Consider the following 27,507-nt stretch of genomic DNA (forward strand, 5'->3'; position numbering starts at 1 on the left):
TCAGGATTTATCTTGGTGCAAAATTAATAAAATACCAACCAGGATTTCAGGCTGACTACTCAGCTTTGTCATCTCCAAGTGATCTTTCACCCAAGAAAACCTGGACAGTAAACACAGCCATCCCTGCCCTACTTTTCCTTCGGAGGGTGAGCGGGATGATGGGACGAACACCAGCCAGACGTCAGGATGAGATTCTGAACCAATTACACACAAGGCTGAATTACAGTGTGGGTGCTACTGTCTTAGTGGGTGACCTCTCACCTCACCACTGGAGCTCTGAAGGCTCTTTGGAATAAGCCCGAGTCTGAAGTAGAAAAAGGCCATTTCTGCAGTTTATAACACAGTAGTTTCCCTATGGCATCACATCTGTTAAATTCATACACTGGTGTCCCAGGCCTGGATTTGATTTATCTTATTCAAGGAGGACTAACAATGGACTCTGTTAAGAGCACATATTGTGAAACATTACACATTAATCTTGGCTCAGCCATGCTCGAGGAGGTGCAGGGTCATCTTTTGTTTGAACCCACACTGTCCTCCTGCCCCATCATCACCCTCTGGGCTCCCAGCAGAGTGGGGAGTGGGAAGAAGCGGGGAGGGGAGGAGGGAGGCAGGGGCACGAGGGGCTGGGACAGGGTGGGAACAAACCACTGCTGGCTCCGGGCTGCAGCGAGTGTGGGAGTTCGGCAACCTCTGCTCGTTCCGCTTTAGAAGGTGGCTCACACCACACAAACGACCACGGCTATTTTAGGTGGCGTTCTGTAAAGCCCAGGGCTTGATCATTTTGAGCAGAGGCTTTAGGTAGCCCTGAGGCAACCAGCTCTGGTTGTCAGAGTGGGTAGCATCACATCACAGAGGGGCCAGTGTGTGGGGACTGGGTTTGTGCCCACGCCACCGGCTGGTCCAAGCCCCTGGGAAGAGTGGGCAAACATTTCTCAGACTCGACTCCGGACTCTGAACTCTGGTTCAGAACAGGATTAACCTGAATCGTAATGTCCACCTTGTGTTGCATCCCTGGCCTCTCACCACGGACCACAGGTGCCTCGTACTAATCGGTGATTGGCAGGGCATCCTTGGCTCCCAGAGTCTGCGATTGGTTTAAGGCCATTGCTGCTTCCCTGCCCATTTTCTAATCGACATTTTCTAAATGAGACATTTAACAACACTGTAATGCGTCCCTTCCAGCTCTTCCCCTAGTTAAACGACAAGCCCGTCTTGGAGAGCAACTTTTACAAAGCAGTTAGTCGCCTGACAATATCAATACCAAGAGATCTCAGGAAAGAGTGAGTAACAGAGAGAGAGAGAGAGAGCGAGCTTGCAAGTGAAGGCACAGATGGTGGGCGGGGATGCAGGGTGCTCACGGCAGGCTTCAGTGGAGATGCATTAACTCCACAGAGGGATGAGGGCCTCCCACCAGTACTGTCATGAATTATAACTGAGTATGGGGATGAGGTCTTAGTGCCTGGCTCACGGCAAACAGACTGTTCTATTTTCCTGCACGATCACCTTTCACCCTCATAAACTCCAAGCACAGCTAAGCATACTGCTGATATCTAATAGTATCACAGTAGCCTTTTATTTGTCTAGAAGGCACACAAACTTAGCAGATGTGCCCAGTGGTGTAAGTCAGATCATTATAAAATTAAGTTTTGGCAAAGTGAAAAAGGAAACCTTTTATGGGCGATTCGGGTTTCCGGCGAGAGATGGTCTTCTGCCATCTGAGGGGCCGCATCAAAGCAAAAGGAGGGCACGAAAGAAAGATGCCAGCCTCCCAGACACGCTGGGTACAAGGGAAAAGCCTCCCCTTTGCAAACTTTGCCCTCCTCTTACGGGAAAGCGGGTCCTGCCCAGTGACCTCCCCCATGCCCTCCCTCCCTCCCTCGATGAAGTTATCAATGAAGGAGGCCTGTTATCTTAGGCAGTTTAAAATTTCACCACTTGTAAAGGACTCGTTTACCCTGCCTTTCACTCCCGTTTAAAGCGTCGGAGTTGCTGCTCTAGATGACAGCACCGCGAGCACCGCTTTTAAGCGCTATTCATCTCACCCACCGTATCTCAGGCTTTCACAGAGCACTGCTCTCTCCCCAATGAGGGGAACTCACTCCTTCATAGCTGCGGGGCAGAGCCTGTTACAGCTGTAGATTCGCTGCAAATATAACAATAAAGGATACAAATGTGAATTCCTCTGAAAATACACGCTTGGCTCTGAAGCCGCCTGGCCTTAGCAAACTCAGTGAAGAACAACCTATCAATCTTTCCCCAAATGTGCAGCAACAGCTCACTTCATGCGGCTGGCCAAGGGATTGCCACATCGACGGGTCAGAGGATGCTGGAGTGGATTCTTTGCCCATTTCAGGGGATTGAGCGTTGAAGCCCGTGACTACCTTCTCTCTAACTGCCACAGCAGGTGGATATGGAAGTGGTGTTTTCCAAGAGTCGATTGAAGTTTGTAAACACAAAGAGTCTATTCTTGGCACTGTGTCTCTGCTAATGTGAGGAAACTGATCCATGTGTAGAGCAAACATCGAAAATAGGAACACACGGGGGACTTCAACGTGCCTCCCTGGATTGCAGAATGTTCTAGAAATGTGGAGGTCCAGCTCTCGCCCAAGGATCTGCCTGCAAAGGTGCTGAGACAGAGTGCTGTCTTTGCAGGACGACTGTGCCCGCAGTTTCTCGCTCCTAACAGAGGCAGATCTTCCGGTGCTGTGGCAGCAGGCTGTCTTGGTGACACAGGAGCCGGCAGGGCCAGCAGAGCCCAGCCAAAGCGGAATGTGGCAGAGGTGATGAACGTTTCCAGGGGGTGGGGGAGGGGAGGGAGCTGCAGCAATGGCCGCAGTGCTCGTCAGTACACGCTAGCTGAATGCTCCATAAGGTCGCACTGATGGCAGTTCAGAGATGGCCATCTGTCGTCAACTCTGGGCCAGACAAAAAAATAATGTAATGGCAGATCGCTAACAACAGGGCTGTTGGAGAAGGGAATGAGTCCTAGAACGGGGAGGTGGGGCTCCATCTCTTAAGAGCGAAAACCAGCCATCGATATGAACATTAAGAAATTAACGGATGGAGAATTTTTAAAAACTGAGCTGGGGTGCTGCAGACATGATTCAATGTAAATAAAGTGGTTTTCGCTTATTGCAAATACCTCTGTTGCCCCTCCTTCGGTCCTATTACCCACTTGACTCTTGAAAATGTGACTGGTAGCACACATGGTGAAGCAGTGAGGGCCAAATGTAGAAAAAGGTGAGCCCAGGTTGTGCCTCCAAGCATGCACACACGGATGAGGGATTTATTGGTACAAAACGGGTAATTGAAAACGCATTTACTCATGTAGTCCCAATGAGTTCCTTGTGATAATCGTGCTTATCTTTCGGTATGCTTGCTTAATTTCTAGGTGCAGTTTTATTAAAAAGCAAAATAAAGCTACCTCATCTTTAGATGCATTATGAATGCTATAAAATTTTAAACTCCCTTCTTTGCTCAAGACAAAGGGCAGCTTTGATAGGTTTTTTTTACTACTGCTTACATGTTAGGAAGAGAGAAGGTGCAGGGAGGGAGGAAGGGGGTGAGAGAGAGAGACCAACAGTCAAACTGAGGTGAGCCGTGCCCTATTTCTTTGTCCTATATGATTAACTTTCTGCCTTCAGTGGTAAGGCCGATCAATCCTGATTGAATTATCCAATATTAACAGCTGAAAGTGATCACAAGTAATGGTGAAAACATAGCTCCAATCAATAAATCAATGCAAACGATTCGGTTCCCAGAGATCCGATCAAATAAAAGAGATAGATCAATTTAACCACTGAGCAAATTAAGTGGAAGCTGCCGTAGCACCAGTTTGCTTCAAAAGCCCCGAAGGCCCACAAAGCAGAGAAATGAGGCGGGGTAGAAGTGGACCAGTTCCAGAGCCACATGTTCCCTTGATACAATTTATACTCCTGCAGCCCTCTGAGTCTGTACGATGCGTTTAAGGACTGCGAATTCAGCCCCAAGAACAGGAGATACACAGAGGTCCAGTGGATCGATGGCAGTGGAGAACTAAGGTATGGGGCACAGACCACCCAGGAAGAGGCAGGAAGCACACCCCACCACATGACTGTCGATCAATATGGAACCCGGCTATGGGAGGCCCAGACATGGTGATGGGCAAATCGTTCCAATCTGAGGGTCCCAACGGGAGACCACATGATAAGAGACAAGGCAGGACAGGGTTTGGAGTCTTACAGTTGGAGTGGGGATAATGAAAGAAATTTCAAGCTCTGTTAGAAATAAAAACAAAACAATTGAAAAATATAGAAAAGTTGTGAGAAGATGAGTTATGAGGGGCAAATAGTTTTAGAGGCACTTCTTATAGATGTGCTGTGAGCAGTTAAGACACACTTTTCCACTCCTCTTGTTTGCAAGAGAGAACTTCAGCCTGACTCCGAGAAAAATATGAAAACAAGCTAAAACTAAAACAAACCTTTCCCCACAGTACACCCCGATCCTACCTTGTCTTATGTGGAGGGGCAAGATAAAACTTTGTTTTGGCCACTCATCTTTAATTTCGGAGGGGTGGGGGAAGAAGGGTTAGGTTGTTTTGAAATACATTTCTGAAAGCAAATTTAAATGTTTAGTTTTACAGTTATGTGCTAAAAAGAAAAACCAGAACTAAAAAGAAGCTCGAGACTCTTTAATCCCTTGAAAAAGATGAATGTTGAAAAATAAGAATTTTTACCTGGAAACCAATTAACATGAAACTATGTCAAGGTATGATTAATTGGGAAATTGTTCCAATGAACTAGAACGGAGAACTAAGGAAACATCTGACATGTCTGGGATAGAGATTTTATTTCCAAGTAATGATGGATCTTGATTTTGTTTACTGAGGCCAGCATTAGGGAGAGGGAGGGGGTCTGGGAAGCAGAGCTCAGCCAGTGCTTCCCTGTTCCACACTCTGCACTGACGGCTCAACATTGGCTACTCCACTGCACTCTCACCAGGACCCTGGGGGTTGGGCAGGATGCTTTGTTGTCTCCTACATGCCCATTTTACAGATGATAAAACGGAAGCTAAGAGTCCATTACTTGTGAGCGGCAGTGACCAAAATCAAACTCTGGTGATTGTTCTCTGTACTTTATGCCCTTTCCCTTGTACTAAGCTGCCTATGCAGAAATCAAAGCAAAATAAAACAAATGAAAAAAAAAAACCCATAAAAACTATTTTGAAAATAACCATTAACTATTTGAGATGTTATGGATGGCTAACTCTCTCACATCCACAGATACCGGAAGCATATCCATCCTTCAAAACCAGCTTGAATGCTTCCCACATGATGGCCTTCTCGATTCCCCCAGCTGGAGAATAAACATTTTCTCTTGGAATACTTAGAACAATTTATCACATATTACCTCATATGACAGTTAATCATATGTAAATCTTTTCTAGTAGACTGTAAATATTATATATTTCTAATTATTTTCGATATGTCATAGAGAGCTTGGGGCCATGGTAAATTGCAAATGATAAAATTATGTTTTTATAAATATTTTAAATTAATAAATATATTTTCTTACCTCAGAACGGTACAGGGATGATAGCAGTCTATAGTATGGTATCTGTGGTTTGGCCATTAACAAGGACTCTTCTTTTTTTAAAGGCTCACTTTTTTTTTCTTTAATACATTCAACCTCTTATTTTTATTTTTGGCCTCACCATACGGCTTGCAGGATCTTAGTTCCCTGACCAGGGATCAAACCCGTGCCCCCTGTAGTGGAAGCGTGGAGTCTTAACCACTGGACCGCCAGGGGATTCCCAGCAAGGATTCTTCAATGCCTCAGCATGTGTTACTTAATACTTTGAGACACAAACTTATATAACAATTATTAAAAGGCTAGTTTACGTAAGGAGCTAAGTTAGTGAATGGCCCAGTCAGCCACATAGCAGCACATTTCAATGCTGTATAGTTGTCCTGTACGTCCCATCCCATATGCAGTAATTCATTTTTCTTTCAGAAAGGTGACCATAAAACTTGAGCAACAGTGACGCTGTGGTGTGAAAAATACGCATCAAAATCAGGCTGATTTGGCGGGAAAGTGATTTGAGAAGAAAATCAAACAGCTGTAGAGACAATTACGTATTTAAACTTTAGCGATAGCTGAAAGTTTTGGCGTATCCCTCAGAATGTCAAAGCACTACTTTATTTTGTACGTGGAAAATACTGCATCCATGAATTAATGAAGGGAAGGCCAAGTATCAAAATAATCTTTGACTCAAAAGGAACTTAATACCAGCATCTCAGAGCCTCAAGTTCATCTAGGCCAATTCCCCCTCTTCCCACCGCTGGAATTCCCTCTATGTCCATTAAATTCACAACATGATGCCTAAGAGAACTCTCTATGGGGACACATTGGAAGAGGATGATTTGATCACTGCCACTGAATTGTAGTTTTTCTAGAGGCACCAATTAAACAGTAATTACTGTATTGAAAGAAAGTGGCCTATTCAACAGAAGTTTTACAAACACACCACTTGCCCACACCTGTATAAACCACTTCGGATACAAATATGCATTGTAGGATATTATTCTTGGACCATACTATCCTTCTCTCAAAGCAGCTTCCTTAAGTTCTGCAGAAAAAGTTTTGAGGTCTATTAGGAAAACATGTGAAACATTCAAGATATTCATTTGCTTTTAAAATAACAAAATGGTCACTTAGTTCAAATAATGCACTCTTATTCCAAAGCACATCTTCCCTACCAGCATGCTAGGTGGCCTTTGAAGTATATTAGAATTCCTTGCAAGAACGGGGGAAAACTCTACCAGAAGAAAAAAGATGATATCCTGCCAGGAATTATACATTACACATCCCTGGACTGGCATTTAGAACTTCTGGTCAGAAAGGTCTAGAGGTCATGCAAAGACAATAGCTTTCACACCGGCAAGTCCTAGATGGAGTGTCCCATAGAAACAGAGGTTTCATCTTGCTTAATTCTAAAAGCAACTGTGGTCTGTGATGTCAAAGGATGATGCCTAAGTCCTTGATTCCTGAAGATGGACAGCGTATTATGAGGAATTATTTGAATTCTGACTAGTACTGTAAGTGATGTTAATGAAAATAACACATCTTCGTGTATGTGTGTGTGTGTGTGTGTGTGTAATTTTATATCCAACAAAGCACTTCTATCCTCAAGAAGATGTTTTTGTGTTTTTAACTGGGTATAAACAGTTACAGAAATGTAAATTACTTATTATGGTCATGAAATCGTTTATGCACCATTAAAAGATACACCACAGTGATGTTCCTGGGCAATTCTGAATGCTCACCCTAAACCTACCCTATTAGTCTCACTCTGGTATAAGAGCCAAATAAACTATATGCTTTCAAATCTCCAATCTCCAGTTCTTGGGCATTTGGTCTATAAAATGCCTCTTGTGAAAAGTCCTTCTTTCTGAACTTTAGTGGCATAAAAAAGTAGATGAGTTTAAGTGGTATGACATGGATCAATTTCAAAATCTGCGTTAATTTTCATACCGAGGCACGAACTACAGTGGGCTGGTAAAGGGGCTTCATTTTTCTACTCTGTTATTATTTTGGCTACCGAACTTATTTTCTATTGTCACCTTAATTTCACTTGATTTCCCCCCTTATTCTAGAAATGCACAAAACTGTATTTTTTGTATACCTACCCCGACCACTTTCTATGCAGGAAATAAATCAATATATAAAAGTCATATTAATTCCATCCTCTAAGCACAGGTATAATGTGATGTGGGTAATGAAGACAAACGCACAGGACTGTGAACCTCTGAGTTCAAATCATAAAAATCAAAAAGGTCTCAAAACCAGAAGAAGTGAAGTTAACTCTGATCCATTTTTCTTAATGTATTGAAACTAAAAGCCATTGTTATTACTAGGGATTTTAGAAAACAGACCTACATAGATATTTCAATGACTGTGGATATTAGCTGTAATGACTATCACATTTTAACTATAAATACTGTTCTTATCAAAGGAATGATGTACATTTTAAACCTGAGTATTCACATCAAGGCCAAATATGTATGATTCTGAGTTGTGGGATTGGAAAAATAAGGGTATAGCTTCAGATTATGAAAGAAGTCTTATTTTGGCCCAGATCACAATTTGAATGAATGAGTCAGAAATGTTTTGAGAGATGTCTGACCTCATAAGGTCTTAAAGACTCAGAAACAGTTTTGTGTTCGGTACTATGTCTGCTATACCAGCAGTTCATAGGGTGGCTGGGGGACCTCTGGGGGTCTCCTAGATCCTCTCAGGGAGTCTGTTAGGTCAAGACTAGTTTCATAATAACATTAAGACAACGTTTGCCCTTTATACTCTCATTAACTCATGAGTGTACAGTGGTATCTTCTAGGGGCTACTTGACATTGGAAGATATAATTTCTCCAACAGCTAGTAGAATTGTGCATTTGTGTATTTTTACGTTTAAAACATTTCTCAATTTTGATTTCTAATATGGAAGATATCAACAGATAGTAACCCACATAAATCACAGCCCTTTGTGGTCTTCAATAATTTGTGTCAAGGCATCCTGAGATCAAAGAGGTGGAGAACCCCTGGTCTATACAGTAATGGAAAGAGAGAATACTGTCCTTTCCATGAAACCCTAAAATACGCCATAAAAGAAACCTGGAGTCCTGAAGGATGTGCTTAATTGCTTAGTTTTGTCTGCTCGCCAATGGGCCACAGGCCACCACTGCTGGAGTGTGGGGTTCTTTTAATGAAAGACATTGAAGTGACCACCAGGTCAGTAGCATTAGAACCTACCAATATAGTACAAAAGTGGATTTGTTGCAAACTTTTTTCCAGGAACATTAGATAGAAGCCAGTCTCTACAGAATCTCTACAACTCTGATTTTAAGCTATTATGAATTCTGCTTCACAGTTTACATACTAATTAACAGCATCATTTAGGGGTACTAGCCATATCCTTTACAATCTTAAAAACTCAAAGGACTTATCCTTCCATACCTATTGCAATAAGAATACTATACTTTCCAATAGAAATTTCGGTTACTTTCATGAAGTATACTTTTAAATAATAGTCTAACTTGGTCTATCTTCTATATTCAATTCACAAACAGATGTGACAGAGTAGAATTCTTTTTAGAAGTGATGAAAAGTAATATAGCTACTTTAACATTGGTGCATTGACACATTATAACACTTAAATAGCATCACCCATTCTTTCATATATATTTTATCTGATGTCCTTATTTGCTATTTGTTCACCGGTAGGATGAAAGCTGAGATGATAAACTGTAAATTCCTTATTTTGATACAAAATTCACATAAATATGGCTTCCTCAGAACCCAAGGAGGTCCAAAGCTGCCCCGGGGTCCACAGCGTGGGATGGGAGATGAAGGAGTGGGTGGGGCTTTGGGTCCCTTAGTCCTGCCTCAACCACATCAATCACATCAGACCCTCTTCTGGTTGTTTACGGAATTCAGTACCAAAGGAAAAAAAAAATCACCCCCACCCTATTTTAGTCTAAATAACTTTACTGTTAATAATAATGCTCACAATAATGAAATAACTTTGAATTCTAATCCATTCTCCTCCAAGGGCACCAACAAGATTTAACAAAGGCATGTTACTCTTGTATCATTCCATCTGAAAAATGAAGATATATATTAGGCCCATTTTTCAGATGAAGTAAGAGGGGGGAAAATAGACTTATTTTCTTTTTACAATAAGGGACATTTCTGGGTTAGGATCCAGGTCTCTGACTGACACCAGTCTATTGCTAAGAATAATCAAACTGACCAAACATTTCTATTATAGTTTAGAGTTTATACCCTACATTCAGACCTGTTATTTCATTTTTACCTAACAACAGCCCTGTGAGTGTTACATCTGTCTATTATTTCTTCGTACCCGAGGTTCTGAAACATTTTGGACCAGCGCAAGGTCACACATCTAGCAAGTGGGACATTCAAGGCTAAAAAGTCTTTGGGTGCAAAATTTGCAACTATAAGGCTGTCACTAAGTAATAATTATTGTATTCCGTTAAGGAGAAGAAACACACTGGACAAGAGTATAGCTTCTTTCTTCTCTTCCCTTCTCCCTTCCAATTTTAAGCCCCTCAGGACAACAATAACCTGGACATCCATCCAGCCTGTAGCCCAGTGGGAACGGAACATGAATAAAACAGGGTTTGGGAGAACGGGCCCTGACAAGTGAGGTGAATGATCCTACAGTCCAATAAACCTGACCCCTAAGTCTATCACACTGGGTCAGAAGATCCAATTATAGGTCTGTTCTAGTTCTTTTTATGATTGACAGCAGCCAGAGGCAAAATTACTTTGGTGTCTGTTAATCCAGCCTCTAATTTTCCCTTTGCCCCAGTACACACGAAGCATCATGGTGGCCCAGGGTGAGTGATACTGTGACTGCAGATGTAAAATGCCCTTTGTTTCCTATAAGAAGAGCACCTGAGTTCAATGCCAGCCCTCCTCATGGGGATATTACCTGCAGCTCTGTTTGGAAGAAAAACTTCTGTGGACATTGTGTGCAGTCATAGATCTTGTCTTCTTGACCATGGGCAGAGAAAATATGCTGCTGCAACTTGTTTGCTTGAACAAACACTGAAATGATAAAAGAAGAGTGAACTTGGGGTTATTTTCATTCCGAAATGCCCTCCGTCCATGACTCCCCGTGAACAGCTGCAGACGGAGCAGAATGAATGGCGTACCTTCTGGGTGTGACCACTGCCAGGGGCCTGGGGAGAGCTGAGTCACACGTGCTCGTGGTTGGGTCTCTGGCTTTTGTTAAGATGCACTCTACCGAGCGAGCACCTAATTGAACCCAAACCGCTCCAAAGTAAAGGTTTATCGAGGCCCTGCCCCCCATAAATCTTTTAAAACGAAAATTGTCAAATGCACAGCACTGTCTGAACAGAAATGATTATTTCCCAGCAACCCAGAGGTTAAGAAATCATAGATGCCAAAACCCTGTTTATTGTAATTGCCTAAAGTCATAGCTACCAACCAGTTCTCTATTTAAATGTGTTAATGCTAAAAATTATATCCCACAGCTACTCTGGGGCACTGTCTATAAATGTGAAACAGAACGGCAGGTAAATTCTCTTTGGATACTTTAAGATCAACTCAGCCTATACACTGAATGCAAGGGTTTCAATAATATAAACATGTTCAATTTTAATGACTACAAAACAAGGCCCTAAGACTGGTGTAACAGTTTACCTAGGAGACATACTATTAATAATTAAATTGTATATGCCAGAGGCAGTGTTTGGGTTGGCAGAACTGACTTCTGATGGATGCCTGGTGCACTGTGACCTAAAAAAGTTTGCATCTACAATATTAATCTGTATAGGCAGGGAAAGGATTTATTAAAGATGCTGGCATTTGACTTTGACTCTAATCATTAAAATTATTCTAATTGCCAGCCAACCTAAAATATTAGAATATTGTTCTTGTGAGTCATACATTTTAATCATATTTCTCATTACTTTAAAAAACTGCTCAGATTTCTTCTTCCCCCTAACATGCTTTATATTGGAAGGTTGTTGTTTTTTTTTTTTAATTGCTTTTTCTAAAATTACTTCAAGATACACTAAAACAATTCAGGTCTGTCAGCACAGGAAAGGCAGACCGTTCATGATTAATGCATTTTTGTCTCTTACCTACATCAACCAAAAGAAATGGGGTTTTTATACTGATCTGCAACAAATCTCTATCTAACTTAGCACATTTTACGAGGCTCCTGGCCACAACGTGAAAGGGCTGTTTTATTAGGGGTCTTAATCATGAGGAGATCTATGACCCATTCCTCCTTATGAAGACTTATTAGGAGCTTTTATAAAGAACCCAGACTCCTGACTCATTGTATTAAGACAAATACTACGTTATGGTGAAAACATAATATATATATTTTAAATACAAATTTGGAGGAATCAAAAAATAGTTCCAAAATAAGGAGTGGCTGATGGCATTATTGAATGAAGGAGCCTCACAGGCAAATGGTAAAGGCAGAACCACCAGCATAGTCTGGTACTACGTGTGCTAACTGTGTAGGAACATGGCCTCTCTCTTTTTATTTTATCACAGGACAGAAATCTACAGGCTGAATGCAGTGAAGGTTAATACCAAGGCTTTGGGATTTTACACCGCAAACCAGGAAGTCACTTTTGAGAGGAGATGTTTTTGTTTTGTTTTGCTTTTTCCGACAAATAAGAAGGAAACATGGCCTTGAGGGGTTTGACCAATGAGTCCAAGACACAGGCAAAATTGTCATAAAGGATTTTCCAAAATAACTTTGTCATTGTCGTGGGAGCAGCAGAAACGTGTGTGATCATATTTCAACCCCTATGGGCTTCAAATTATAGTTTCTGATTTGCATTTTTTCTTTTTTTTTTTGCTGCTGTTGCTGAAAACTATAATGCTACAACGTCTCATAAAAGTTTCTTCTTAAAAGTGTAAACTTATATCAACTTCTATTTTAAAAATCCAGTGACGTAGGAAATAAAGGCCTCATCTAATGTGTTCATTTAATCTGTTTTCTAGTTCAAAGAATTGGGGGAGGGTTTTAATAATGCCTTTATATTTCATAGGGGGAGTGTTATAAAATTCTCCACGTTAAAATAACAGACGTGTTGACAACACGGCTGTACTTCTTTTAGTCCCATGTCTTAGGATGAAAAAGCCACCTTTGCCTCGCTAACCTCTTAACACCGAGAGGAGAAAAGTGAACGAAACACGGATGTCATTTTACAAAATGGAAAAGTGCAAACTTCTGAGAGAACCTGAAATGCCATTTGTTCATCCTGACAGTTAACCTTCCTGACCGTTTGAGCCTCTAAAGTAGGTGGCGATCGATAATGCTAATCAGCAGAAATCAAACGTCTTCTTCCCAAATTGAACTGAAGTCAGACCTGTAAAAGGCCATAGCAGTGGGAAGTATGCCCTGGTAGGAAAGACAGGATGTGGCTGAGAAACTCTCCAGAGTTTTCCAGAAATAATCTTCCTACCTGTAAAGCAGACGGGACACTTGAAGGTACCGCCCATCCCTTCGAAGCTGTGCTCGATCAGGTGGCACTGGAGTTTGGCAGGGGAGTCGAAGGTCTGGCTGCAGAGTTTGCACTCATGGTTCAGTCCTTCATCTGTTAAGGAAAGTGCGTGAGCAGAAAAGTTGACACCCATCACATCTTTGACAGACTAGTGAGTTAACTATAACTGCATACATTAAACTCTTTCCAGCCCCAAATATAAATGTGTAGTAGTATATATGGTTACTTCACATTATGAATGAATTTATATCAATTGGAAACATTTCTGGAATTTAAAATCGAACGATAATCACAAGGCAGGTTTTATCTTGGGGTAGTGCATTTTATTAAGCTTTTAAAGGAAAATTGGTGTGTCAATAATGAGGCATCTCCTTTTCTCTAACTAGCAAGATTTTATGGGCTGTGTATTTCCAAAGTCCTGAAATAAAGGACCCATAGAAAAATGAACAGCTTCTCCCCAGGCCTCTCCTCTGGTTTATCTAGAAGGCTCTAGATGTTTCTATTACTAACCCTACGGTTTTTAGTGGTTTTCCCATTGAAGACTTCCTTTTTCTACTTCCAAGATTTTCTGGCAATTTTGAAATATTATTAATGCTCATAGTGTTTTATAAATGCTCTTTTTTCCTGCTTGAAACTCCCAGTCCCCCATATCTTCTCAGTTCATTGCTCCCTTTATTTTGTAAGACAGTTTCAGTTTTACCCTCAGATCTAGACTCTGCCTGTCTTTCTCCAAAGGCACTTTCATGAGCTCCAGGCTCACTTTTGACTAGTCCTGGAGTTTTCTTTGATACCTCAGGAACAGGTAGAAAAATATTTTGATGTAATAACACTTGCTATATAAAATGAAAAGTTTGTGTTATAGACAGAAAACATTATTTTTAAGTTGTTTTCCTCATTAAAATGTTTATGAAATTATACATGTAAGGATTATTCTAACTTGTTTCAATTTGCAGTTATAAGAAATGAAAACCCATAGCACTAGAACGAACAACCTAACACTTCTTTGGTGCTTACTGTGTTCCAGACACTGTTGTTCTAAGTGCTTGCAGACATGAATTCATCGAATTTAACAACAACTACTATTATTCCCATTTTACAGATGAGGAAAGTGACACCCAGAGAGTTGAACTGATTTTGCTCTGAGTCATAGGAGCAATACTTGGTGGAACCAGAACTTAAACCTAGGCAGCCTGGCCTCAGGGTCCATGATCTTGGCAGACATACTATGGCATACACCAGCTATTCCCAAGACTCTCATTAGGAAAAGTAAGGGCTAGGAGGCTTCAGTGTAATCTGAAATGTTATCAAGTTATACTTTTATCTTCTCTTAGTTGCAAAGATTAGAAATGCTACTAAGGAACATCTGTGTCAGATAGTCTAGGTCTAGGGAATGAAAGACATATTTACACCGTAGGGGTAACGAGTCTACGCTCCAAAGTTATTTCCTTTTACTCAACACCACATGCATTCAGAAGTCCTTCACCAGTTGATATTACTGGCAACACAAAGGCCCAATTACAAAGTGAATTATTATTAGCTAACTGGAGTAAAATCACTCTATTTGTATTCCTAATCTTTCTTCTCACGCAAGTATGAGTCTTTAGAAGCAGAGGATTGGAATTTGTAAAAAGAGAAGCAAAGCACTAATTAAGCCACCCGGTACTGTCTACATTTCACAGGAGATAAAAACCTACTCTGTATTTGGGTGGCACAGTAAATTCCTTGATTATAATTATGTAAGAAGGAGTTTAATTGTGCATACTGACATGACTAGGGGTTATACAAAAAGCTTTAGGGATTATATAAGATCAAAGGTTTTTCATCTGTTCCTTTCTCTCTCTCTCTTTTTTTTTTAATCCTAAAGGCACCAAAATTTTTCTAAATTTTGGATATTGAATAATATAAGAAACACTATTTATTGTAGGGAATTGGGTCAGTAAGTTAATCGTCAGAAATACTTGCCAAATTTAAATGTTTCCTATTTCCTCAGTGCTGTATACCTTTATTGTGATAGTAAGAAGGTACCTAAGAGTTCTAACTTCATCTTTAAATTATGTGTTTTGCACAAGAACCAAGATGTGGTCTATGGGTGTAAGAAGTTATACACATACGTTCCAGAGTTCTTAAACTTGCAACGTTTGTCAAGGAACATATATAGGCCTGGTGGGTTTTCTTGGGGATAATGATTGACTGTTACATGAACATAACGTAAATTATGCACGTTAAGGTGATCTTCAATGTGATGTTATCTTTCTTGACTATGAGTATTTTGTTTGGAAAAATAATAGAAGGGAAAATACATAAGATATATTTATATGAGTATAAGGAGAATGTCCTCATCGATTTTTATTTATTTCCTATCCAAAGAACAGAGAAGTTCCATCACAAAATGTTAAATAATCAAAATTTAGTCCAGTGAATTCACAAAAAGGTGACACACGCTCATAAAGTATTTATGCATTATTAGCGCAGACTTCTTTTCCATGAATTCCATGCTTTGTGAGGGCACCAATAGCAATGATGATAACAATAGCGCCCAGCATTTTCAGAACTCTTTATAATTTAAAAGCACATTGTAATATTGAAAAAAAATGTTGGACGTTCTATCTGCCTTTTATTTCTAAGTTACATAGAGGTCTTTTCCAACAAATAACTTGTCCTAGTTATTTGAGTAGGACAGAAAATATATCTGAATTATTACACAGCAAATGATAGATAAGCAAAAGCCAGGATGCTCCAACCTAGACAATGGACATACCCACCAATTCCTCTTGCTGTTGTTAACTTCTCTGCTCATTTCCCCATGTTCACACTTACTTATCACCACAGGGTCAAATGATAATGAATGAGAGAGAGAGGGGGACCCAAAACATGGTTACAGCTGGTTAATAGAATTTATTTTGCACTTTTAAAAATTGAAGTGGGGGGGGGATAGAGAATAATGGCAAACTAATGAAACTTATTTATAATAAGAATTTCCAAAGTTTATACTTAGTCTCTGTTTAACTCAGTTATCATTCATTCTATATTTGCATTGTGTGGCAAAGGGCAGTGTCTTAATTTTCAAAAAATTTCGAAAACACCCTTAGTCCTGGGGGATCAAGCTCAGTTAAGCTCTGTTTCCTTCAAAAACTGAGCTTCCCTCCTTCTTTCTTCCTATCTGATAGGTCCTCAAGAACAGTACAGAGTAACCATGGTTTCCATTAAACGTCCATGTTCATGAGGTGGCACTATCAACACCTCCAGCTTCAGGTCAATTTAAGCCTTAGACTCAAGGACTTTACCCAGGAAGCCACAACTCTCACCTTGTTTCCTAAAGGTGCCAAAAGCTTAAAAAATTCAATCAAAGTAACCATTTCTGCTCTCCGGAAAGGTAGCAACTGACAGTAATTGGATAATAATACAGTCTGACTCATTTATTAAAAAGAGATTCTGAGTCAACTGATTTAATAACCATTACAATATTCCATTAAGAATATAATAGGGGCTTCCCTGGTGGCGCAGTGGTTGAGAATCTGCCTGCCAATGCAGGGGACACGGGTTCGAGCCCTGGTCTGGGAAGATCCCACATGCCGCGGAGCAACTAGGCCCGTGAGCCACAATTACTGAGCCTGCGCGTCTGGAGCCTGTGCGCCGCGATAATGAGAGGGCCACGCACCGCGATGAAGAGTGGACCCCACTTGCCACAACTAGAGAAAGCCCTCGCACAGAAACAAAGACCCAACACAGCCATAAATAAAATAAATAAATATATAAAAAAAAAACCCCACCCCTTAAAAAAAAAAAAAAGAAAGAATATAATAGGCTAGTGCAGCCCTATTTTTTATTAAGAGTTATAGGTGGCATCTATGGAAGAAACTTCTAGACTTTTCTTCCTCTTTTTTGCTTATCTATCTTCTTCAGATTTTCTACAATAAGCATAATTTGCCTTTATAGGTTACTTTGAAAATTAAAGAATAAAAAAACACTATCTTTCTTATACCCTACTAATAAAGATCGATTACAACACTGAAATTTTGAATGCCAGAAGTTAGACAGAAAATGAGCAATATTATGAAGTACAGAAAAACTCCAATTCTGAACATTAGACTGAAAAGTATTCTAGCCAAATACATGTGAAAGCAGAAACTAGCACATGGAAAGAGAGAAAGAAGCATCACAGTGTGTATTAACCCACTGAATGAGAAGAATATGGAGCTTTCAATATAAACCCACACCTTTCCAGAACAAACAGAAAACCCCTCTCTCTTGTGTCCTGGAGCAGGGGAGCATGCATGCCGCCGGCACTGTGGGTCCAATGTCAGGAAAGGCAAGAGTGAAGCTCTTACCACAGAGAATGTGTTGGCGGCCAGCAACTTCCTGTCCTGGTCAACCGCTTTAAAGCATGACCAAAGATGGTTTGGGTATAAATGAGAACACTTTAAAGCATGACTAAAGATGGTTTGGGTATAAGTGAGAAATAATGTCACATGTATATAAATTTCAGCTAAAATAATTATTTCCATTTGTTAATCTTCATTTAAGTGTGAACATAAATGTAAACAGGAATCAAGTCTACATAGAAGAGACTGATGCTAATGTAAATATTTACTCTAATATTAAATGTTGCAAAGGAAAGAATCTGAATACATAATTGCAGTACAACCTCCTTGCCTTAGAAGGGAACGTGATAATCATTTACTATAATCATGTGCTACAAGAACAAAATCTGTTTGTCTAAGGCCAGTTCAAAGGCGAATGATAATTTCTCTCTCTCCAATTTATAAAACCTGGATGAACACAACTATTAATCAGTCAGTTTTGTAACAGAAAAAATAATAGTTACCATTTGGGTGCTCAAGTACAACCCACGTTATAAGCTCCAACACGGCAATTGTTAGCTGAACACAAGACACTGACATTTCAATATAAGCTTTAAACAAGAGAAACCCTTTAAGCAGCCTCTAGACTGTGTGTCTCATGTTTATACTCCTTTTCCTTCAGTAAAAACAAAAATCTAGAGCAGCTACAAGCAAATGTTCAGTGGTTGACTTACATGTAGCTGTTATCCAAGGAATCACTGGGGGATTCCTAATATCATCTGATCAACACTGCAGCCATTACTAAGGACCAATTTTTAACGGTTTATAAGGAGAACTCCTTCTCTCACTTACCCTCGAGACTGGCCAGAAGGGTCCTCCAGCCCCTTCCACTGCATAAATCTACAGGCTAAAGTCCAAAGGTAGAAACCCCTCCTGGTGTATCATCACGTGGCAAGGGCCATACTTAAAAGCTCCGAACTGAGTGAGTAAACTCTGCCCTCAGAATACAAACAGAGGAATCAAATGCCCTGCAGTTGCAATTTTTCCAGTTTGAATGTGTGTACCACTGTATCCTTATATATATTTTTAAATCCAAGAAAACTATGCCCTAAACCAATTCCCAACCCCCAACCCTTTACTTTGCTTCTCCTCTTCCTTGAGTTAATTTCCAAGCACACATCTATAAGCTAGGGGTCTGAGGAGTAACAAAGAAAAGCCGTACATGTCAAAACTCACCCCTTGGCTACGTTGGCTCACCCTAGAAACCAGGAGTAGAAAAATAGGCAGACTGTACTGCAATTTACCATGCACACGGCCATCACATCTTTCTAGGTTCATAGTGCTCAGGCCACTGTAATCTGTTGTGTTATATACAGCACATATTTCACTGCTGTAACACAAACACACTGAAGTGCTAATTTGGCAATGGGAAATATTACTCAGCCCTCAAAGTCGGCCACTAGATTAGTCATTAAGCCCCCGAAGTAAGGGAGCATTTGAAAATACTGAATATCGTGTGAACCTTTTCCTTACACTAGTTAAAAAGTACTGCCCTATCCTTCTGAACAATTCAACATGAAAATGAATGTTGCCTGAAGACTGTCACAGCACTTTCTTGGGTTTTTCTCAATGGCAACATGAGAATGTCTGGCACTGTCAGTATTTCTGTGCCACATAAGAGAGAAGTACGAGATACAAGCATAAGACTCCCAATAAGACAGGAAGGGCACTGACTGGGAATCCCAAGAGTAAATGAGGCTTGGGTACCTCAGCTTTGTCTATCCACACACAAAATGTCTAACCCTTAGGTATGTCAAGAAAAGCAAAATGATAAACATCCCCTATGCCTCAGCCAGAATCTTATCATCTCAAGGAGACCTACAAGGTGCAGGTCTGCACTGAACTCAGTTACTACCTGCTTTTGGCCAGTGGTCTAAAGACAATGATGTTTTGGACTTTATAAGCAGAACCACTGATACTGACACTGTTATTTCCTGTCTTGAACTTCTCATTATCAGCAGGGCTGGAGCAGGAAATGATTCAACTGGGGTAGGCTGCATTGTACCCAGCAGATTTTAAAGAGCCCAGGGGCTGCCTAGAGCCCCATAAACATCAGCAGCTTGGAAACTAGCAGGAGGTCCAGGTGGGTTGGGATGGGAGAGGCAGGCAGTGGGAGTTTAGATGCTCTGAGATGCAATACTGGCCAATTCCTTGGCTATTATTATCAGTTGTGTTAGCAGTTGGGTAGCAGTTATTAGAATATTCTCACATAGGCGAAAACATTGGAAAGCTGTTCAAACAATAACCAATAAAACAAACAACCCACTGAAAAGGTGGCTTTCCTCCACCTGTGGGGACTCCGCAGCGATATTGTGGCTCAAGTTCGGAATCAGGGCTAAGGATGCAGACTAAACCTGACCAGTATGTAGGCACCTCCAGGTCTGCATCCTTTTCTTCATTTTTCTCATCTAAACACAGACGGACGCGTAGCTGAAGTCTCAGAGTGTGTACTATACAGTGCTGGCAAGTAGCTTTAAAGGCAAACATCTGGGGTTCAAATGTTTTTATTAAAACAAACAAACAAACATCAGTTTTTGGTAAGGCACTGATAAAATCACTTTGAGCTCCTCTCACCCCATTCCCCAAGATAAAACATTCTTAACCAAGAAAAGAAGAAAGTAGTACATGTTTCTTAGTAAAAGTGTTGTTAACTCTGAAGAAGCAAGAGTGGGGATGGGGTGGGAGTGAGGATGGAGACCAACTAAGCCTGAAATACAATCTCTAGTTCTGTTTAGAAGTTAGGGTTGCTTTCAAAAAATAGCTCCTTGTATAAAGCTTTGATTTCACTAAATGCCATTGTGTTCCACGGAAAGAGGTCCAGTTTATTTGAACAGTCCATTTCCTCCTTATTTATGTTCACCTGAATTCATGAAAGCAACCCTTTCTCTTTTACAAAGTTTTTGTCACCTGATCTTTAGTGCTGCTCTGCTCTCTGCCTTGACAGAAACTTTGTGGGTGCACAAGACAGTATAAAAAAATTCAGTTCCACTTCACATAATAATTAGACATACAATATGATTGGAAACAGCATGCTCCCAATTTCACAATTCAGTAATACATTTCAGCTCTTGCCTCACCTGTTAGAGAGAGGCAGGGGCCAGCCCCAGACATCTTCATACCAAGAGAGTGCCAAGAACTAAGTTTGGGGTTACTCAACAATTCATGCTACAAGGCCCATTCCAGGAGGGCAAGGACATTTGCCTGTTTTGCGTATTGATGTTTGCCAAGTACCTAGAATAGTGCATGGCTCAAAGTTGAGACTCAATAAATACTGAATCTATGGGAAATATATACTTAGCTGGTCCTACATCTAATTTCACCAGAACAAACTGCCAAGACTAACACCAAAACAATGTTAATTATTTATCAATTGAGCTTTAAAACTTTGTTCCATTCCCTTGTACACTAAAGCCTTTGCATGTGACAAATTTGGACTAGCCAAATTTACCTTATGCTGCTTGCCTTCATTATTTTTTGAAATAAGATTAAAATCCTCCGGCAAATGAAGTATTAACAAAATAACTATCTTACTTGCCAACTTATCTCTGGCAGGAAACTGATGAGTCAATCTTATCCCTTATTTCAAGAGAAAAAATGTTATTATGCATTTTATTTCTGAGATACCAAAAAAGAGAACCATATGAAAGAAGGGATAATTACCTTTTATTTGTCTCAAGTCACAGAGAAGTCTCTACAGCATACATCCATGATGTGCAATTCATGTTTTAAGCAATTTTTAATAGTTATGCATTCTTACATTACAAAGCTCTATTCTTTTAACTAAATCAAATGTATGCATTTATTACCCTCTTTGTTGAAATTTCTTTTATTTGATATTAAATACCTATCAATGCCCTCACATCTGGGACTTCTGGCACTGGCGGAAGTACAGGTATATTTACCTTCAAGTACTGTACCAAAAAACCACAGAAATTGGTCAAATTGAAAGAGTTCATGCAGTATAGACTAAACGTAACCTGCTTTAAAGTTCAATCTATTGGGAAAACATCCTGGAGAACTGAGATGGTGCAACCATTAATATGAATTCCACACAGCAGTAGGCCAGCAACTCCAGCCCTGCCCTGGACACAGCTCTCGTCAGGTGTGTTTCCGTGTTCCTCTGCTGAGTTGATGGCAAGGGTCAGGGCCTTTTCTTTCTTTCTTTTTTTTTAAAATCTTCTTCTTGGCATAAAGCCACTAGTTATCTGAAGGAGAAAGTCTCTCAACACCGAAAATCTGTCTATTCTTGCTAGAAGGCATAGGTTGCTATTGCTGATGATTTAAAAACAAAACAAACAGAACCCCCCAAATCAAACAAAAGAAATGGAATGAGGTTTACCAGCTTCGGTAGGTATTACGGATTCCAACAACCATGGGGTTTTTAGTGCCTACAGGTTTAACACAAGAAACTAGACAGACATTTCCAAAGAAAATATCTTTCTAAGAAACTTACATTTTTGATGACTTATGGCAAAGATGACATCTTTTCCCCTAAACCGTGGTGTTTAGAATCAGGATTCAACACCAGAACACAGGTCAAATCTGCAATGGAGCATGAGGGTATAAAGGGGGCCAGAAGCCCTCAGATTTCCAAGGGACCTTCTCCAGGCCCTTTCACTTTGTCTGTAGCGATACTAAGAAAGTCCTAAGCAGCAATGCAAAAATCACAATACTGCACGTTATTTGCAAATGACTCACATTGTTATTGTTCTATTGGTGTGACCTTAGAAACTTGGCCTTGAAGAATAAAAAAAAAAAAAAAAAAAGGTAATGGCGCAATAAATGCAGTAAGATTTCTAAAAACAGTTTATTGGAACTGTGCTGTGAAAACTTGAATTCTTCTAATCAGACCATGCCGCCCCTTAGAGAAATTTTCCTGTGCATTATTAAAGTGATATACTGCAGTACCAGTTAGAGCTCCATAACCTTTAAATTGCCCGATTGTAATTAAGGCCACTAGTTTTATTTAGGAAGGTTCAAGGAGGCTCAATTTAAGTTGGCTTAACTAGTGTGAATTTAATGTCATGCTTCCAGGAGGCAGCGAGCTCTCTGGCCAGGCTGTTCTGTGGCACATGCAGCTGCGGGGGCATGAATTCTAAATTAAGCCCGGCTTTAAAGAACCTACAGATATCGGAAGTAGCTGGGTGTGTGAAAGTACACATCCCCACGGTTGCATATGTACATCATACATTCATTCACTACACTGGCAGCTGCCTGATTTGGGAATCTCAATACATCTGATTATTTATAGTGTGAATAGAAGGGGGTTAAATTTACTCTTAAAGGCATAATGACCACTTTCATTGAAAGGTGAGGCCTAAGGCAATGTCCAATCTGCATTAATGATTTAAAAGAAGATACTTTTTTTATTTTAAAATATTAATTAACCTGGAACTTATGTTATTGTAGACTATCAGATGATGGCTCTCTAAATGGATTTTCTTTTCAAATTTCAAATACCTAAACAAAGTGTATATATATATATATATATATATATATATATATATATATATATATATATATATTAAATCAACTATATGTCAATAAAAAACTATCAAATGATAAATAAAATAAAATGTGCATATAACAAAGTTGTAAAGGCAGGAATGTTATTTGCATTATAAAAGAAATTCTAAGAAGGAAAATGTACAGTTGGGTATATGAGGAGAAAATAAAGCGAACTATTTGGACAGGCCACTAAGTGGAGTGCTGAAAATAATATATAAACTTCACTGAAAGGGCAGCAAATCAAGGACTGAAAACAAAAGATAAGAGAAAATGAAAGTCCTCAATGCAGAGACTAGCAGAACCAAAGGGTAGCAGCAGAAAGAAAACACTTAAGGATTTGACCCGTGTTCAAAATTCTACTGGATGTGAGCTCAAAAACATTCATCTCTGGATGGAATGCTGGCAATTTTCTGTAGCTCCAACAGCAATAATGATAAATGAATTTCTTTACAGCCAAGTGGCTCAAGCAGCCAACTACGTTACCACTATATAATTAATAACAATAAGCAATTAAAGAGAAGAGTGGGTTACAACTATAAGGTGTCAAAATATATTTAAAAAACTGCAACACACTTAAAAGAAAAATAAACATACAGGGTGTGAATCTAGGTACAGTTTCTTCTTCCACATTCTGTTTTAGATAAAGCTTTTTATGCTTGAAGGAAAATAGAGGATGACATAAAACTACTGTAAGGTGATTAACATCCCTCCAAAAGCACATAACACTCCCAATGCTCAAAGAAATCTGAAAAGTGATATGGAAACATGATTGTGAAGGCACGGGAGAGCTGGCTGACCACGATTTGCCATTATTCTTTTACTAAGAAATATTCTAATAAATACCTCCCTCTCCAAACTGTATTTGTTGGCTCAAACATTTTCAAAGATCCCAGAACACTGTGTTTTTTTTTCATGTAAAATCAAGAAGCAATAAACTAAGAATGTGTAGGTAAAAGGACAGGGTGAATGTATATATTGATATTTGGCTAAATGCTGGAATGTTTGATAAAGATTAGAAGGGGCTTTGGAGACAATCTCATTAACTATGGACTCGTTGAAAAGATGAGAAAATTGAGACTAGAGATAGAAACTGACACGTCCACCCTGTCAAAGCGCTTTGGTCACAGCCAACCAGAATCCAGAGTTCCTGAATCCAGTACTACACTGTCCCACCGAACTATCATTTTAAAAAGTTTCCTCCCTCTTAACTACAACAACTTAAGTCATCAATTATGCAAAGCAAAAGTTATTGTCTCTTTAGATCTCTTACTGATGTGCAAAGAATTATTTATATTTCCATGCCATCTGGTCACTCCTTTGCTCCTTGACAAGACAAAGCCTGAATTTATTCCAATCCACATCATCCCCTACTTCCTAATCAACTAAGTACATACTATTAAGGTCTGTTGCCCTTGTGAAAGTGCTCCTCTCCCTTCTGGAAAGCAGAGCCTTAGCTGACATGCAGTGCCTGTTGGTAATGGAAAATTAAATTCCCCGTATCTCATGATTCTGCAGAAGTGCTAGGAACACCATCCTTGGTAAAGCACGTTGGGCTGAGCTGTCAATCTGAAAGGAACACCCATGATTATACAACTTACGGCATAGAAGGCATTCATGGCTGAATGCTGATGCTTTCTCCCAATGGCAATTACCCACTGATTTGGTTAAACTGTCACCTGAAACCCTGTGGTGACTGGGCTAGAGGCTCTCCTGTATGGTATTATCATTATTCAGAAACAAAGACTGATTCCTTAATTCTATTCTACCTATAGCTAATTATACTTCTTCAAGTGCCTGAATCATTCCCTGATATGGTACTAAATGGAGTATTTGGGAAGAAACTGGGACTCCATGCATATCCTAAGTGTGCAGCTTACTAAAAAGGCAATGCCATGCTTATGTATGGAAAATAAGAGCTCACGATGTTCCTTACCTACTTTTCTCTCTTGGGCATCATTCTGGATACACCAGCACATCTAGACACTATAAGCTGAAGCCAGGATGTTACTGGCATACCAATGAGTTATACTCATTCCTAGTTCCTTCTGTCTGTTTCCTGTCAGTCAAGAGTAACATAAGTGAGAGAGTTACTATCTATTGAGAGATGGGAAAAAAGAAGGAAGAGAGGAAGGAAGGAAGGAAGGAAGGAAGGAAGGAAGGTCGAAAGAGTCACGTTGTAACAAAGATTTCTGTGTTATTCTCCTTAGCTTGGAAGTACAGTGAAGAAGCAGATATTCCTGTATGTTTTGTTAGGTCACAAACCAAAGCTAAAGACTAACAGAAATGAGCCTAACAGAAACCATGAATTAGTTAATAAGTGTATCTGTTAAATAAAGAATGAAACATAAGAGTCCTTGTGAAGATGGCGGAGTAGAAGGACGTGCGCTCATTCCCTCTTGCGAGAGCACCAGGATCACAACTAGCTGCTGAACAATCATCGACAGGAGGACACTGGAACTCACCAAGGAGGATACGCCATGTCCAAGGACAGAGGAGAAGCCACAGTGAGATGGTAAGAGGGGTGCAATCACAATAAAATCAAATCCCATAACCACTGGGTGGGTGACTCACAAACCAGAGAACAATTATACCACAGAAGTCCACCCACTGGAGTGAAGGTTCTGAGCCCCATGTCAGGCTTCCCAATCTGGGGGTCTGGCAACAGGAGGAGGAATTCCCAGAGAATCTGACTTTGTAGGCTCCTAGGATTTGATTGCAGGACTTCGACAGGACTGGGGGAAACAGAGACTCCACTCTTGGAGGGCACACACAAAGCAGTGTGTGCATCAGGACCCAGGGGGAAGGAGTAGTGAGCCCATAGGAGACTGAACCAAACCTACTGCTAGTGTTGGAGGGTCTCCTGCAGAGGCAGGGGGTGGCTGTGGCTTACTGCGGGGACAAGGACACTGGCAGCAGAAGTTCTGGGAAGTACTCCTTGGTGTGAGCCCTCCCAGAGTCTGCCATTAGCCACACCAAAGAGCCTGTAGCCTCCAGTGCTGGGTCACCTCAGGCCAAACAACCAGCAGGGAGGGAACTCAGCCCAACCCATCAGCAGACAAGCAGATTAAAGTTTTTCTGAGCTCTGCCCACCAGAGCAACACCCAGCTCTACCCACCACCAGTCCCACCCATCAGGAAGACTGCACAAGCCTCTTAGATAGCCTCATCCACCAGAGGGTGGACAGCAGAAGCAAAAAGAACTACAATCCTGCAGTCTGTGGAACAAAAACCACATTCAAAGAAAGATAGACAAAATGAAAAGGCAGAGAACTATGTCCCAGATGAAGGAACAAGATAAAACCCCAGAAAAACAACTAAATGAAGTGGAGATAGGCAACCTTCCAGAAAAAGAATTCAGAATAATGATAGTGAAGATGATCCAGGACCTCAGAAAAAGAATGGAGGCAAAGATCAAGAAGATGCAAGAAATGTTTAACAAAGACCTAGAAGAATTAAAGAACAAAAAAACAGAGATGAACAATACAATAATTGACATGAAAAATATGCTAGAAGGAATCAATAGCAGAATAACTGAGGCAGAAGAATAGATAAGTGACACGGATGACAGAATGGTGGAATTCACTGCCGCAGAACAGAATAATGAAAAAGGAATGAAAAGAAATGAAGACAGCCTCAGAGACCTCTGGGACAACATTAACACTGTTAATGCAACATTTGCATTATAGGGGTCCCAGAAGAAAAAGAGAGAGAGAAAGGACACGAGAAAATATTTGAAGAGAGTATAGTCGAAAACTTCCGTAACATGGGAAAGGAAATAGGCACCCAAGTCTAGGAAGTGCAGAGAGTCCCAGGCACGATAAACCCAAGGAGAAACACACCGAGACACACAGTAATCAAATTGACAAAAATTAAAGACAAAGAAAAGTTATTAAAAGAACAAGGGAAAAATGACAAATGACATATACAAGGGAACTCCCATAAGGATAACAGCTGATTTCTCAACAGAAACTCTACAAGCCAGAAGGGAGTGGCATGATATATTTAAAGTGATGAAAGGGAAGAACCTACAACCAAGATTACTCTACCCAGCAAGGATCTCATACAGATTCGACGGAGAAATCAAAAGCTTTACAGACAAGCAAAAGCTAAAAGAATTCAGCACCACCAAACCAGCTCTACAACAAATGCTAAAGGAACTTCTCTAAGTGGTAAACACAAGAGAAGAAAAGGACCTACCAAAACAAACCCATAACAATTAAGAAAATGGTAATAGGAACATACATATCGATAATTACCTTAAATGTGAATGGAGTAAATGCTCCAACCAAAAGACACAGGCTTGCTGAATAGATACAAAAGCAAGACCCATCTATATACTGTCTACAAGACACCCACTTCAGACCTAGGAACACATACAGACTGAAAGTGAGGGGATGGAAAAAGATTTTCCATGAAAATGGAAATCAAAAGGAAGCTGGAGTAGCAATACTCATATCAAATAAAATAGACTTTAAAATAAAGAATGTTATAGGAGACAAGGAAAGACACTATATAATGATCAAAGGATCACTCCAAGAAGAAGATAAAACAATTATAAATATATATGCACCCAACATACGAGCAC

At 40.2% G+C, this 27,507-nt stretch overlaps 1 protein-coding gene across 6 annotated transcripts in view; it reads right to left on the minus strand.

The window, feature by feature from the left end:
* Nucleotides 1-27,507, minus strand: part of ZNF521 (zinc finger protein 521) — a 287,757-nt gene that overhangs the window by 15,737 nt on the left and 244,513 nt on the right. For all 6 annotated transcript variants that reach the window (XM_068563426.1, XM_068563423.1, XM_068563421.1 and 3 more), the window contains 2 exons: nucleotides 13,016-13,147; nucleotides 10,495-10,610 (listed from right to left, as the gene is read on the minus strand). In XM_068563426.1, coding sequence (XP_068419527.1) covers nucleotides 10,495-10,610; nucleotides 13,016-13,147 — 248 coding nt within the window. The remainder of the gene's footprint in view (nucleotides 1-10,494; nucleotides 10,611-13,015; nucleotides 13,148-27,507) is intronic.

Source organism: Eschrichtius robustus, chromosome 14, assembly GCF_028021215.1.
Source record: "Eschrichtius robustus isolate mEscRob2 chromosome 14, mEscRob2.pri, whole genome shotgun sequence".
Lineage (NCBI taxonomy): Eukaryota > Metazoa > Chordata > Mammalia > Artiodactyla > Eschrichtiidae > Eschrichtius > Eschrichtius robustus.